We start from the raw sequence: 17,094 nt of genomic DNA, 5'->3' as shown, positions 1-17,094 counted from the left end.
GCTTTTTTTTAAAATAACCTAGAATTTGAAGAATATTACACTTGAGATTTCTACCATAAACTTTGCATAACTCGTCTATGTATTAAAGACTGCACTGATTTAATAGATTATCATATATGTTGCTTTACAAATTGAAGTTTGATGCAGAGAGAATTTAATTTCCTGTCCTACTAAAACAGAGAAGAGTCCTTTTCACTGTATATTTGTTGTAATAACAGTAAGGGACAGCCCCTGTGAGCTGTGAACATAGAGTACTTGTGAAATTCAGCGTTTTCTATTTAGGATGTTAAGACATCTCAGTATAGAGAATTTTGGCTTTTGTGTCAGAATGATGTCTGTGTGTATAGATACAGACGTAATTTTTTACATTTCTGTGTAGGACCTCTCAAGTCCCTTTCACCCTTATCAACACCTCTAATATTTCTTCTCTCCAAAGAGCACTCTGTCTCAAGCCTATCTTGCAGTCTTGAGCTGTAAAGGTTGAACTGATGTAATTTTTTTTCTGAAGAGGTCTTATTCAGGTGTATAAATGTCAGAATTAACTTCACAGTAATTTATTTCTCAGGTGTCACAAAGATCAGCACAGTACACTTGGGTGAAAATTACGCTATATGAGTAACAGGAAATGCTCATCCAAAACTAGGCTTGTGTTTGTAAGCAAGCAGTAACTGCAAACCTCTTTTCCCAGAACTCACTGTTACTACTCCAATTCCTCTACAGTGGTTCACTTCTTGTGCAAAAACTGTATTTCCAGTGATGGTAGTACACTTGAACATGCATACAGCAGCTCCATTTGGCAGCAGCATGGCAGTGGCAGGTTCCTTAAGCACTGCAGTTAGAATGTGCACATCTGTAAATATCCATGCCAAAGTTCTGATAGGGCAATGATGCCTGGGTATGTGCCAAGGTGAGACATAGCTGCCCCTGCTGACAGATGCAGGACTAAGACTGTCTTGCTGTGTTTTCTGCAACTGCTGTGAAACTCTGTTCTGTGCACTTCCACAATGTGACTTTTATCCTGGTCCTTCTTAGAGATGAGTGATGAGATTGGTGAGGGGACTGGAGGGAAAGTCATATGAGGAAAGGCTGAGGGAGCTGGGGTTATTCAGTCTGGAGAGGAGGAGACTTACAGAGGACCTTATCACTCTCTACAACTACTTAAAAGGAAGTTATAGTCAGGGAGGGGTCAGGCTCTTCTCCCAGGCAGCTAGTGACAGGACTAGAAGGCGTGGTATGAAGCTGTGCCAGGGGAGGTTTAGGTTAGATATTAGGAAGCAATTCCTCACAGAAAGGCTATAATATTTCCAGAGCAATATTTCATTATGTATGTGTTTGGGTCTCCATAGGTAATGATGGCTAGAAAACCAAGGAAGGGAAACATATGCTTTGTACTGGTATTTTAGCTGTTGCATATTGTGGCAGAAATGATGTCTTGGTGAACATACTGTACTGCTGATGAACTTTCATTTTGTTAAATGAAATGCACCATATGGTGCAAAATGCTGCTGTTCTGCCTTTTTTTTTTTTTTTTTTAATACATGGGAAAGGTATTAAGTTGGTTAACATGAAATATCTGATTTATAATTCCAGATCTGCATTTTGGTGGATAAACGTTTGCATTCATAAATAATTAAACGTAGCAGTTTTTCTTAGGAATGAATTGATTATGTCTTAATATTTACATCTGTAACTTTGCATTTGCAAGGACAAGCATGAAGCCTGGGTTGCAGGTTGGCTGGAAATCTGCTCTTGCATATTCTATGAAAGATATTGCTCAAATTTCTCACAGGTGAATAAACCTCATGCATGGATGAATCTAGTTAATTCAATGGTTTAATAAACCTAGAATCCCAATGAGGCTATAACAAATCCCCCTGGCGTCTTGGAGTTATGAGAAAGATGTATAAAATGATATGCAAGCAGAAGAGCTCTTTCCAAATTTGAGGAGTCCTTTGCACATTATTTTTTGTTCTGTTCACTACATGAAATAGCTTCTTATCTGTTGTCTCAGTCATAATAAAATACTAGATCAATTATCATCTGAAGGCAATATCTGGGGTCAACTTGCATCTGACTAGATTTTATTTTTATTTTTTTACCTTTGGATAGTGTGGTTTTGATCAGTCATGGAGCACTAAAACAGATGCCTCTCTGTTAATGTCCCTTTGAGAAAGATGCCTAACTTGAAGTGGAAATTTCTGCGGCTCCCTTCTTGTGGAGCAGCACCTTGTCATAAGCTGACCCATTTTCAGATGTTACTCACAGCCATGTTAGATAAGAACCAATTTTCCAGTTAGAAACATAGGAACACCAAGCATACCAGGATTCTCAGGGCAGACCTTGCTGTCTACAACTACCTAAAAAGGAGGTTGTAGCCAGGTGGGGGTTGGTCTCGTCTCTCAGGCAACCACCAACAGAACAAGAGGACACAGTCTCAAGCTGCGCCAGGGGAGGTTTAGGCTGGATGTTAGGAAGAAGTTCTTCCCAGAAAGAGAGATTGGCCATTGGAACGTGCTGCCCAGGGAGGTGGTGGAGTCACTGGAGGTGTTTAGGAAGAGACTTGATGAGGTGCTTGGTGCCATGGTTTAGTTGATTAGATGTTGTTGGTTGATAGGTTGGACTCGATGATCTCGAAGGTCTTTTCCAACCTGGTTAATTCTATTCTATTCTATTCTATTCTAATAAAACAACTGGAACTAACACAGCTGCATAAACTTGATTGAGTGCTAGGTTTAAGGTCATTGTATTCTGAACTGTGATCTGGACAACTAAGCAATGTGAAGCCTGGTCAGTTTTAGATGCTTAACCTTCCAGGAAAGAAATATCATCCAGGAATTAATTCTGCATAGGTTTCCATTTGCTGCACTTTGACACTGAACCAAAATCATAGGTTAGTGATCATGTTGCTCCCGTTATTTTTTCAGTACCATGTACGTGTTTGCTAATTTACAAACATTCACAGGGAGAGGATACTTGCTTTAAGAAATCTAAAGTATGTTGGAAGAAGTATATCTTTTCAGGTGAATACCAAAGAAGATACTGTAACTACATGTCTTCATGGGAAGACATAACTGTATCTTTCAGAAGAGGAATCTGTTTACTGCCTCTGAAATGGAGAATAGGTTTTGCCTTAATTTTTACCAAATTAAATAACATCAGGCAAAGCAATGTTGTGTGGTGCACATCTCCTCCTCTCTCAAAGATTCACACATCATTTTAGAAATATACTTGGAGCACTGTAGCAGAAAGTTATATTCAAAAATTTAAATTGGTGAAGTTTTGTGGAGTTCAGAGAAAAAAAAACAACGAACCTGAAGAAAAGGATGATTGATAAGAAAACTTACTGCTGAATGTACTCCTGTATAAAACTGTAATTGTATTAATAGGTGAAGGAGGAGAAAATGCATGCAACAGTAGCTAAATACATGGAAAGCCATATACTCTGCTCTGGTTTAGAGGATTATAAGTATATGAAATTGGAATGCAGCTGAATTGATTGTGATCTGATATTGATTGTAGCTCAGCACTGCTGGCAGAATCTCTTCTAACCAAATATGCATAACATGCTTGCTTAGCACTTCCACAAAGCATCTAGTTTATGATGACAGTTAAAGTGCACCTTTTCTAATAATTACACAGTCTGAATGTGGTCTGTGCTAATAAGCTTTAAGAAAACTTAAATTCCACGGTTTAATGTCAAAAATCCACTTAATTGTAGGTAATCTCCAGCTCTGCATGCCTACCTGTATTAGCATTTACGTTTCTCATTGAGTCTGCAATATAATTTTCTGTTTGTTGTCGTGAACATCCTTCTAAGACATATCTGCAATCTCTTGTAGGCCATGGCTGGCAACTACCCAAAGTCTTAATTTATCTTTGCCTTATCTTACTTAGGCCACCAAACGAGAGAGTGGCAGTGTGCATAGCGAATATTTTATGTGAAAGGCCCTGGTGACAGCCTGAACAAGCACCAGCTTGTTGTTTTTGTTGTTGTCATCACCACAGGATTCTTCTAGAAATTAAGATCTCATTTGCCTACCTGTTTCTGGGTACTGGCCTGCAAAACTTGCTTCCTCAGCTGAAAGAGCTTATCCAAGAAGGCAGCGCCCTAAATTCTGTTCTGTTCCCCTTTTGGAAGAGGCAGCCAGAGTAGAATTTCTTTCTCTCAGGAATTATTCTTTTGCTGATTGTTTTCCACACTAGGCTATTATGTTGGTAAAATATTTACAGCTATTATGATGAAAATTGCCAGGAAATGAATTCAGAGTCTTGCTGACTTTTGATTCCCGCCCCCCCCCCCCCCCCCCCCCCCCCGACCTTTGAAATGCTGCTGTGGTTTTGGCTTGCCTCTCTATTCTTGCTATCCTTTTCTGTCACACTTAGTAATTGGCCTAATAAAAGGTAGAAACAAGAATTTATTACACCTTGGGCAATACTTAAAACAAACTTTATTTGCTGGAGCAGCACTTTTTATCTACTTGCTGCTGTATATTTTGACATTCCTTCTAAATATTAAACTTGACTTTATTAAAAGTTAAATCTTGGTGCTTTTTTGGATGATTGCTGCTGTTTTTGCAGTTTCTTAGGCAGACTGTAGTACCTACATAACCGTATCATTTTAATGAAGCTTTTGCAGAAACAATATAAGCTGTGGCTATATGTACTTCATGACTGCCAGAATCCATAAAAATGGTATCAATTAAAAACTATATTCTATAATACTAAATTAGTGTTGGGATCATTTTTATGATTAACTGAAAGAACAAAGACGAGAACTATTCATCTTTCCATACCTTCTCTGAGCTAGGGATTTGATGAAATCCTTCTCAAGCAGGTGATGTCCTTTATGTTTAAAATTGTCTGCAAAAATAATGACAGTAGTAAAAATAAAACCAAGCTAGATTTTTATGATGTAATTTCCAGTGCTGAAACTTTTTCTTGCATGTACTACTAGGTGGTAAAATGATAATAATTTTTTTTTGCTGCTGTTTTCTAAAAAAGGCCTTAAGAAATAGCAATACATCATGCTGAAACTGTTTATGCAGGAATTTTTATTCTTTGAAATCTTCTGGTGTTAAAGCAACAAGAAAACATTTAGAATGTCCTTTGGTGGAATCTTATTACACTCGTTATATATGTAAACTGATATTCTTTGATGCCAGCACGTTGCCCATACAGAGAAATCTCTGCACAATTAAATGAAAGGAAAAAAAAAAAAAGAAAAGAAGAAAAAAGAAAAGGACTAAATAAAAAGTAATATTTTTCCTCTTATCTGATTAGAATTAAATACATTAACAAATTGTCTGGTAACACAAATAGGCAATAATACAAAAAATCTACATTGTACATTATTTCAAGAAAAATAACTTCATTTGAATACAAAAGGATAAATACACTTTTTGTCCTATAGCCACTCTTGTACAGTAGGTGAACACAGCATCTTACCGATGCGGTGCTGCTAAGGTATACAAGGATATGACTGGCTTGAGTTTTATTGAGGGGGGCTGTTACACATGTGCATCACTAACATCAGACAAAGAAATCTTTCAACCAACAAGGGTTACAGAGCAACGTTCACTAAAGCACAGGTTGGAAAGGATTCGGGGACTGAAGCAGGCCAATATGGCAGCTTTTACAGATTTCCTTATACCCACAATGCACTGACAGCAAAGAATGCCTTTATTTGGTCGGTCCACGCTCCGGGCGGAGGTACAGTAGCGCACCATATAGGAGTAGCAAACGTTTTGTAAATTCTCTCCCCATTCTGGGAGCTGTCAAAGCTGTTTCAGTCCTGTGTGAGCTTTGCAGCTAGCACTGATTTGACAGAATAGGCAGCTGCCATCTTGTCTCGAGTCAGAGGTGAACAGTCTTGACTCAGAGCCCTGTCCGTAACTGATTAATATGGCTTAGTTCAGTTAGGCCTTCTAGTTTGTATGTAGTTATTTTTTCCTCTCTTTTCTTCTTATTTTTTTTTTTTTTAATTTTAAATTTCAGTAGCCAATGCTTGGATTTTGTTTTGTTTTATTTTCATGTGGCGCATTCATTTGAAGCAGTCTGGATGTGATGCCATCAACCATACGGAGTCTAGCATATGCAGAGTCCAATTGCTCCTAGTAGAGCAGTCAGTATTAGCAGAGGCCTCTGTGATATTGCCCCCTGGCCGGAGTTTTGACTGCAGCCTCCTGGATCCCTTTCACACTTCAACTTCTCACACAAAATGCCAGTGTAGGCTGGAGGGCACTGGCATCGCACGTTGTTGATGCACGTTCCTCCATTCTGGCAGTGCAGGAGTTCATTGTCACACACGTTTGCTGCAAGATAGCAAGGGAGAGAGGGAAAGACAAGCAGAATAAATGCAAGTTCTTCTACACGAGAAGCTCTACACTAAACCCAGAATTACAGCATTACCTCCCCCCTCTTCCTGAGATGTAAACAGGAGATGTGTGTTTTAAAACAGTTCAAGTTTGATTCTTTTGTTCTGTTTGATATTTTGCTTATTTATTTGTTTATTCTTTGCTCTAGGCTTGGAGAACCATATCATTCACTTCAGTTCACTGACTATGATAATATTAGTTAATGAATTAATAATGAGTTAACATGAATATCACTACCTGTCCTGTGCCACGTTGGTGTCTTTATAGTTACTACTGGACCAGAACTGTAGGTGAGTGTGGTGTTATCTGAAAGGTGAAATGTATCTACAACTTTTTTTGGAAAGCATGAACGGTGGTTAAAAATGTAACATGGCTTTGCTGAAGTAAAGAGGTCTGTAGGATAAAGCAGAGTTTTATAATCAAGGACTGTGTATGTGAATGATCTGGAAGAAATTACACCACCCCCACACCCCACCCCCACCCCCCCAAAAAAAGATAAGGCAAGCAGAGGCAGGAATTTCAGCATGCTATTGGATGGGGATTATATGGTATATACACATGGAAATAAAAGATAATGTTATTTCCATTACAGATCAAATATTTTTTCTTAATTAGGTTTACTACTTTGCTACAAGAGCAACTGATGTCTTAAAACTATCGTAGTTAGATACTGTAGCCTGATACAGCAACTTCAGAAGTCATACTTGACACAGGAGTTAAAATAACACAGGCAAAAGTCTTAAAGCTGTATTTGGAAAATTGGCAGTTTTGCTTTGTATTGCTTATTATAAATGGAAAAATGTCACCAGGCAAGTATGTTGAAATATGAGGAAAAAACTGCTTGAACATGTCAATCTCTGTTTTATTCTGGATGATACCACTAGTGGAATATGTGCTAGATTAGAGCTCTCTCTTCCATAGGAGAGTAAATATCTTGCACCTATTGTCCAGGCAAAATGTAGCAGTAAAAATTTCCACTCGGAGAATCAGGGAAAATAATATTTGTGTTAGTCATAGGCTTAAGACACTATGCTGTTTATGCATACCTGAGTCTGGAAATAACCCTAAATAATTTAGAATGGGGAAAATGTTAATTTTACTGTAGACATTACTAGTTATTGCTGCAAAAAAGTAGAGTTTAATGAATGTTGATTTACTTATTTTTAAAAGCAACCCAAATATTATGAGAACTAAAACTGAATCAGTCCAAGTTCTTAAGCACTACAATTCTGTACAATTTTGTGCACCAGCAGCTGTACTGGAAATCTTATCTGTCCTGCCTTGCTTTCAGAAAAATTATTTTCTCACTCTAGAGAACTCTCTGACAACTGCTTAACTGCTTTCTAATGTTCTGCATCCAAGTGGGCCAAACAATAACACAGTGTCTTAGAAACTCAGAGATGCAATTAAGAGAGAAAAGTTAATTTCTTTTTTTCTTTTTTTTTTGATTCCTTTAGTAATTAAAGTTTTTTTACTAAGAGCTATGGATTTAACATTATTGTCTGGTTTCTGCATCGTGATGTCAAAATTTGAATATTGAAGTACAAACCCCACATACTGATGACTGCCATTTGTCTGAGTTTTAACCTTCTATACATACATTACAGAAAACAGTGTTTAGACTGTGTACAAGCAACAGTAAAACACCACCAAGTAAATGTGATGAGATTAACTACTCAGAAAAATAAAACAGGCTGAAAAAAAAGGAACTATATTTAAAAATCAGTATTTTAGCTACATCTTTTATAACTGAGGCTATGTATTGTTAAAGCTGACTTTATCATTAATATTGTGTATGTTTAGTGCTATCAAGATGCAAAATAAAAATACTTTATCTGATGGTGCAGCTACTGAGTGTGCCTGTTCTAGAACACTCATTGCTGGGATGCTTCCTGCAGTTCAGGCAATGAAAATGGTGAAATACCTGTCCAATCTATACTGACCATTGTTTGCCTTGAAGTACTGAGTGGAATTCAATAGTTAAATGTTGCTTCTTAAACAGCACATGAGGCACTTCACTCTGTGGTTGGCACAGAATATATTATCCAAATTTTCCCAAGTATTCAGTAAACCAAATTTATTTTTCAATAGCTTTCCTATTTTTAAACTTATTTTGAACCTGATATTTCAAGACGCCATTAGCCCAGAATCCGACCTGTAGTTACATATTGCTGGAGGTGTGTGGCTGAAGTGGGTTTTGCTAGATGCTGGCTGTTGTGCCTTTCACACTGATGCAGGCTACTGTCAAATGCCTCTAATCACAGCATCTTAGAGGTTGGAAGGGACCTCCAGAGATCATTGAATCCAGTGGCCCGTACCAAAAGCAGAATCACCTAGGGCAGGCTACAGAGGAATGCATCCAGGTGGGTTTTGAAAGTCTCCGGAGAAGGAGAGTCCACAACTCCCCCAGGCAGCCGGCTCCAGTGCTCTGTCACCCTCACCTCAGGTTGAGGTGAAACCTTCTATGTTCAAGTTTGTATCCATTAGACCTTATTACTGTGTGCCATTGATGTCTACAGAATTCTGGATCCAACATTAGAGACGCTGATTTTTAAATCAGAACATTTGTTTCTCATTAGAAAACTAAAAAAATGTACTTAAAGAAGGGACAGATCAAAAGCTTCTCCTTCATTGTTCTGGTATGCTTTTGAAAGTTTGTCCACAGGGACACACTAGGGTAAGAACAGATAGATGTTCATGTTCTCACCACACTATTACACAGCTGAAAATTCTCAGTTTGTTAATCTTGTATTGTCTCTGCTTTCTTTTCCCCAGTTTCAGCCCTGTGCCTCTTTCTCTTGCACACACACATGTGCACACACATAGGTACAATGTAGATAGCAGTTGTGATATGGAAGAGAAATGAAATGGTCCTGAAAATGTTACGAAATCCTTCCCCGCCTGCCAGTGTTCTTGTCATTTTTTTCTCAAATACCATTTGTACCACCCGGAAAGCATGGTCAGGATTAGTCTTAAAGCTTGTATATTAAGTAATTATGTTTATTCAGTTTAAGAACTTGATTAGTAATAGCTAATGAGTGCAGCATAGCAGCAGCATGAGAAAAATACTTTCACTGGAGCACATTCACTGGAATTGAAAACAAAACTTGTGCCTTGCAAGTAATTGACATGCTGCCAAGACCAAAGCAAGGCAAGTATATTAATTGCTTTTAAGAAAATTAACAGTGTTTCTAATGTTAACACAGTATTTTTTTTCATGATAGGCTTTAGAACACCTTTTATTTCAGAAGAGGTTTTACTTAGAGAAGGCAGTAAGTGACCTGGGAGCTGCTGAACAGGGCAGGAATGGCAGGAACTTACAAACCCGTTGCTGTGCTGAAGCTCAAGGAGAACTGCTGCACCTGGTGCTGGTGGGTGCAGGTAAGGCTGCAGGAGGCCCAGTACGTGCTTGGCCCTTGGCTTTTTCATTTCTCAAAGCATCAGGAGCTGTGAGCCTGGCAGTACAGAACTTTCCTGCCTGTTGTACCCTCTCCTACCTTCTCCCACCTGCCACACCCTTAACATTTGTACAGCTTGCCTACAGTACCATCTTAATCAGGTGGGTCAGCCACAGGAGTATGAGAAAGAAACAGGGTTATTGACTTTAAAATAACTGAATGTATTCAAAAGGATAGGTGGTATTCATGTTCTTCATGAAAATCTGCTTTTTATGACATTTTCATTTGTTTGTGGGAACAAGATAAAGACCATTAATGAAATCACAGAAAGAAAACTTTTTCTCAGAGATCCTTGCTTCCTTCCTTGAATTCTGGTCTGTAATTTCAAGCAATGTTTTATACCATCTCTCTCATCATAGTTTTCTTCAGTGTGCTCTGTTTCTGATATAATTTGTTACAGCCATTTCCCTCCATCTCTGTCTTTTAAAAATAATCTCTTCACTTTTCTCCTTTTTTTGTCTCTCAGATCATAGTGTTACAGTTCCTGGACAGATAGGGGGCTTGACAGCTCTGGATATAATGCACAGCATTTTGTCTATGCTAAAGTACTGATGCAAGCTTTGACCCTAGTTCTGCTGCAGTGCATTTTTTTTGTACTGTTTGTCAGTGGTTTGTGTGAGTGGCACAACTGAAATAATGAGATTTTTTTGACCTTGGATTCCACCCATTGTTCAAAACTTTGAAAGCATGCATATCTAGTGCCTGAAGAAATTATTCTTAGCTGTTTATGTCTCTAATGCATCTGTTTCCTTGGTACTTCTTATCTAGTAATAAGACTATTACTTGAATTAATTTATGTGGAAATTTTCAGTACACATGTTAATAGAATATCCCATCTTGGCATAAGTGAGTAAAAACCCAAGCATAGTGAAAGCCATGTTTGCAGTAATGATGTTTATAGGTAGCTTCAATATATGTAGTGTGTGTCTACATACAGAGAGCTGTGAGCAGCACATTGAAATGCCATGAAAAATTTACTGAACATAAAGTAAATTGAGGCCGAGCACAGGCAATTTCTTGTCAAGTACAGAATTAATTGCTACGAATAAAGATTCTGTAACCAACATGCACTATTCTCTCAAAATGTGATAACTTCATAAATGGTAAAAAAAATTACAGAATGTAAAAGAAATTGCAACAAATGAGGAGGATGTGTGTATGCCTAATAAGAATGTAGATATCTATACATACATATAGCAAAGATGCACAAGAAAAACTCTGCTGTTGTGAGGGCTTAGTAATGGTTTTCTAAGAATTTGTCAAACAGTTATTAATGAAATTGGGGAATGCAAAACACTTAAGTCTCATTTAAATGCAAAGTTTCAAACTTGTTTCCAGTTGTTTCAGAACATAAATGGTCAGAATAAAGTATTTTCGAATTGCCTAAAAATGCAAAAATCCTAAAAATGCAATCTCTACATGTCATGTTAAAGATCTCTATGCTCAAGATTTCATCTGTAGACAGTAGTATGAGGACATAAGGGCATGGGGAAAATAAGTAGTCAGGCTTCTTCTGAAAGGTTACAACTATTGCTGCTACAATTAGTTTTGCACAGCACATGACAAAAACCTCATCTTTTTATAATTTAAGGATTGTATTCATTTGAATAACCAGTGGCCAATAACTGGGAGGTCTTGTCATTTTTCTCTCCCTCTGTCTTCCAGGTGTACTATTCTATTACTGTAAGGATTTAATGTATTATTTCGCTACCACAAATACACATCAGTGTTCTTCAGACTTCTCCAGTGGTTTTACACCACAGACATACCTGATATGAAAAACATCTGTTGCTCTTTTAAATGAGATATGTGTAACGGTTTGTGGGTGGTGGTTTTTATTTTTTAAGTGACACTAGCTCAGCATTTACTGTAGTGGGTTCAGTGAAACAATCTTAGGAAACTGTCACATCAAGACAAAGCTGATGCTTTGCCTGAAAATACAACAGTTTTTTTCTTTTCTACCAAGACATATTCTGAAGTTAAGACAAATCAGTGTAGACAAGCACAAGCGTAAAGCATATCTTAATGTGTAAAAATCAGTCACAAAATGAAAAACATTAATGCAAAGATCTCTGTTGCAAAGTTGAAACAATGTTGGTATTAATTGTATTGCCAACGACACAAGGAAATACACACTGACCAAGTGAGAGTAGCTTCTAAAGGCAGACATCTATCTTAACTTGCCTTAGAAATATCTATCCTAGGCACAATCAAAATGACACTTGACTTTTTTTATCAAAGCAGTTTTATTAAGTTTTCAGAAAGCAAGTAGCTAATGGAGGTACTGCGTTTGAAAACTTCTGGTAGAATTTATAGTTTGTTTGCCTACGTGTAATTTCTGCACAATTCACGCATCAAAGCTAAGCCAGTTTTAATCAAATTGCAGGAAAAGTCTTCAGAGTTTCTACAAGAAGACACAGCTACTATTGAGTTCTACTGAGTGCACAGCCACAGAATGGATGGTGATCTCTCTCTTGCAAACAGGTACTAATTTATCCTAGCATCCACATGGGTAAACTTGGTTGATCATGCTTCACTGCTGAAAGCACAAAATCCTCTACAGAACAAATTTTATTTTAATGATGGTATAAAGATAGCACAGGTAGAAAGTTAATCTATTTCACAAGTTGTCTGAAATTTCTCATGTTCTGTCTCTGTTCTTAATCTAAAATCTTTGGATTTAATTAATAAACAATAATGAGAAGAAATACATCAGCAGGACAAGTGGAAAACTCAATTTGGCAAACAATACTCTTACATGATAGAAAAGCCACTGTAGCTTTGGCAGAAACAAGATTGCTTGTTAAAATGGTTGAAAATTATTAATCTAGATTTAGTTAGCTAAGAATTATGATTGAGATAATACCTTTTAATATTCCTCAGTTTCAGGAAATGATTGATGAACCTTGCAGTCTTCTGACTAGGATGGTCCCAATTTCATACTTCAAAAGAGGATGATTCCCAAATTAGGGAAAAAGTTTTTCCGTTATTGCTTTGCTTCTGGAGGAGCACCACTGAATTGCTCTGACCCTTATCATATTTTGGAATAATCTCAGGAGAGCAATAAGGTAGATCCCAGCTTTACTTGCTCAAAACGGACTACATATCCCTATCACTCATATTCCACTTACAAAGCTGTAAGCTGCAGCACCATTATTTCTGTCTTCCTGGAGATAAATGAGCATTCTTACATCATCTGTCTTCTCTTTCCTTAACTAGGAAGAAAAGCAATTGAAATTACAGGGTTTTTCTAGTCTAGTGCCCACCAGCAAGGTCAAGATTTGGATGTAACCATCATCAATAAAGACTAGCTAAGCACAAAACCTCCTCAGATACAGAAGATCAAGTGGTCATCAAACAGCCCTGTGGAAGGTGGGATTTGGTTACCTAAATGCAAGTAGCTACTGCTGTTATAGGTGCCAGAAAGCATGTCAGACATTTGCAAGGAGCTGGAAGACCTATGAGACATTTAGGTTTGTAAGAGTGGTGGCAGGATGTCTGCCAGGGGAATGCCAGCCTGTTGGGGCCCTGGGTGTGCAGGCAGGCTCTGACTGCTGTGGGCAGCCTGCTGCTCTCCTGCAGGCTCTCCACTGTCCACCTTTGACATCTGCTCTGATCCAGTGCAGCTGTGCAACGTGGACATGGCTCTCTAGAAACCCCCAGGTTGTGACCAAGAGCTATGAAAAGCTTCATCTGAGGTCTCCATTCAAGCACCCTCTGCCTACAGGCCTGGAAGTGTATTTTAACTCATGCCCTTGCCTTGGTCCTTGCTGGAGTGACCTGGTGGGTTTTGGCCCTACAAAAGAACACAAATAATTTCTCTGTGTTTGCAAAGACAGAAGTTTCTCTTTCTACTGTTCTTCCCAATGAATGTTGCAAACCCCATGAAATAGTCCTCCACACTTACTACTTTATTTGGCAGCAGAACCAGAGAACATAATCACAACTGAAAATATTTTCCCTGTTTTATTTTTTTAAGGAAGAGGAGAGATAGAGAGAATGTGTTGATGGCTGCTGTTAGTGATGGTATTCCACAATGAGGACAAATACTGGATATATTGCTATTCCACAAAACACCCACATGGCCCTGGATCATGAAATTCTTTGTAGACAAAATTATTGGAGAACTAGAGTGAGAAATTTAAAATTAATTGGTAATCTTATGTTCTTTAATGACAGTATTTAGAACATTTATCCTCTCCTGAGTTTTTGCTCCCCAAATAAATGGTATAGTTGTGCATGTGTGTATGTATTCCCTGACAAGTTGAGCAGAAGTGTTCATGATGATGTTTGATGAAGGAGACTAATGTGCCACTTAAGTTTTTATTGCCCAAAGAACCATAGTTGTAGCTCAGTAATGTATGTCCTGGTTTTAGTGTTAAGAAAGAGCTGAAGTTTTAATAGTTGGTTTAGTATCACTCAGAGTAAGGTTGGTTCTTCAAATTTTGTTTGCTGTGCTGAGCAAACATAGGGTAGAAAAATTCTTTGAATTCAAAGTAATAGTTTATCATTGTAATGGCTAGTTTTTAAAAGCAGACTTAGTTGTATTTATTTTTTTTTTTCCACAGAAGATGCTATATTCATGTCAAGTCAAACTTTGAATATTGCTATTCTAAAGTTGTTTGTGATCAAAACCAATTTGAATGTTGCAAACCTTTTTTCTCGCTACTTTTGCTTAGGGCTAATTGCATGGGATGTTTGGAAAAATTAGTAACAAACTGTACTGGAAATAGACTTTATGACTGACTTCTACACACTGTTTGTAACACAATCAGTAATCTTTAATTACACTATCTTCAATATCAAAGATATTAAATGTAATTAGTATGTAATAAAAAAAGTCACACTTGAGTAAATGTGACTTATCAGATATGTTGCAGTGTCAAGAAGTAAAGGCAAAGCTACGTTTATATTTATATTACATATTCCTCTTTCATTTTTCAAAACAGAGATATTTAAGATACCAGATAATAGTCTACTATAGGAGACCAAAACAGCAATGTGCAATGTAAATGGTGCAGAATCTCAGGAGATGAACATTAAGGACATCAGTTACAATGTAAAGGTAAAGCTCAAACATTTACATAGTTCCTATGAAACATGAGGGATATATTTTTCTTTGAGGAAAAATGCTGAGAGTTAGGAGATCTTTCTGAATAGACACTGATTTATTGTTTTGAATGTGGCTGAAATGCTTCAGAGTCCTTTTGTGGAGCTAGCTCTAGAACAGAGATAAAACCACCACCCTGTAGGTCTCTCAAAGCTCTTCAGAGTAGGAGTTTTGCCTATGAGCAATAGAGAAGCTGATGCCTGGGAAAGTCAAATGATTTGCCTATACTAGGAAAAGAAGGGAATGAACACAGGTCCACTGGATTGCTGTTCTATTTACTGAACTGCACTGATTACTAGATGCACTGAATACTGTCTCCAAGGGATTTGGGGGGCACTCTTGTAAAGGCTTATAAACTACGAAGTTCAGCAAAGGAATATGCAGCCTTGTCATATGCAGTTGTATGAGAGAAATATTTTGACCGTTTGAAATACCAATGTCCTGTATGAACCTCCAGTCTCACCAGTCAGAATTTTAGCAGCTTCATATTCATGTATCAGGAACATGACAAATATTTGCAAAGGATTTTTATCCCCTCTGCTTTATCTTGGCCTTTAAAAATATCATCTGTTATTGTTTATTTTTAGTTATTACAGTAAAATTAAAAAAGTGACACTCAACAGGCAGTCTTATATCATAATTCTGTTCTGAGATATACTGGATCATAGGTTGTCCTGCAAGTAGAAGTTTATTTAGTGCAATGCTTTACTTTCCTACTCTTTTCATTGGAATAGCAATAAAATGACTCAAACTGCTGGCATGTAGCACTCAGCAAAACTGAGGGCTCATAAATTAATGTATCAAATAATTAATGTTATTAGTTGCTCTCCAACAGTTTTTAACACCAATATTTATTGCTACCTACAGACTTGCTCTAGGTATCATTGTGCATTTAGCTTTGTGGCAGAACAGCCGTTAGATGGGAGAACCAAGACAAGAGATGCTTGCTTTCAGGCGCACTAGCTTTCTGCGCTGTGCCAAGCAGGTGTAAGCACTGACAGGCTTAGCCAGTGTTTCAGAATCATAGAATTGTTAGGGCTGGAAGGGACCTCCAGGATCATCTAGTTCCAACCCCCCAGGGACACCTCACACTAGATCAGGTTGCTCAGTCACATCCAGCCTGGCCTTAAAAACCTCCAGGGATGAGGCTTCCACCACCTCTCTAGGCAACCTGATCCAGTGTCTCGCCACCCTGAATCAACCCATTTCTATTCTTTTTCCAGTCCCCCTAGTTCTATAATTACCTGACACCCTAAAACATCTCTCTCCAGCTTTCCTGTAGGCCCTCTTACTGGAAGGCCGCCATAGGTCTCAGAGCCTTCTCTTCTCCAGACTGAATAGTCCCGTCTCTCTCAGACTGTTTTCATAGAAGAGGTGCTCCAGCCCTCTAATCATCCTCATGGCGCTTCTCTGGACATGCTCCAGCAGGTCCATATCCTTCCTTTTAGCTGAAAACACTGTAAACTGACTTGTAATATCATGCCATTCGGCAAAAATGCCCAAAAGATGCTCACACCAAAACACAAAACAATTGTCTCTGTTAATCTAATGATATTACCTGGTAACAACATTTCAATGGCTCTGATTATTTGTCTTTTCACAAGTGATGTTTTGATAAGTATGCAGTTAGAGTTCGTAATTCATTATTACACACTGACCCATGTGGATGAAGAATGCATACAGACAATCTACATATTTTTCACAACATGCTAGCTACTACTACTAAAGTGACTGCAGTACTGATAAAAGTGCACCTGTCTCATTTGGTCAACTCTACAATTTTGCTGCACTGTGGAAAACCTCTGAATAACAATAGACCTGTCTTAGAAAGAGAACACTTAGCATGTGTTCATTGGGGTTAATGTCTGTGTGTGCCTATAAACTAAAGATAATTCACCTAAACATGGATGGGGATTGTTTACTATGAGAAAATGTTAAGAAAATGAAAGATATTTGGAAGTCCATAGTGAAAAGATTCTCTTCAGTAACAATGGTTTCCTTCTGTGCTTTCTAAGGTTCTTGTATTAGTTTTGACAAGTCGATTATCAGACATATTTGTGTTTATCAATCCTGATGCATGAAGGTGTTAAAATTTAATTATTAATGAAGACTGAAATAACCTAAGATCCCCAAGGAACTGATGACTGCAAAA

The 17,094-nt window shown here is 37.8% G+C and overlaps 1 protein-coding gene across 8 annotated transcripts in view; it reads right to left on the bottom strand.

Moving 5' to 3' along the window:
* Window positions 1–5,987: 5,987 nt before the first annotated feature.
* The window catches only part of NTNG1 (netrin G1), a 160,956-nt gene continuing 149,849 nt past the window's right edge, over window positions 5,988–17,094 (bottom strand). For all 8 annotated transcript variants that reach the window (XM_054165168.1, XM_054165165.1, XM_054165166.1 and 5 more), the window contains one exon: window positions 5,988–6,311. In XM_054165168.1, coding sequence (XP_054021143.1) covers window positions 6,085–6,311 — 227 coding nt within the window. In that variant the 3' untranslated portion in view covers window positions 5,988–6,084. The remainder of the gene's footprint in view (window positions 6,312–17,094) is intronic.

This window comes from Dryobates pubescens, chromosome 11 (assembly GCF_014839835.1).
Source record: "Dryobates pubescens isolate bDryPub1 chromosome 11, bDryPub1.pri, whole genome shotgun sequence".
NCBI lineage: Eukaryota > Metazoa > Chordata > Aves > Piciformes > Picidae > Dryobates > Dryobates pubescens.
Note: the sequence above shows the minus strand (reverse complement) of the source record. Positions and strands in the feature narration are given on the sequence as shown.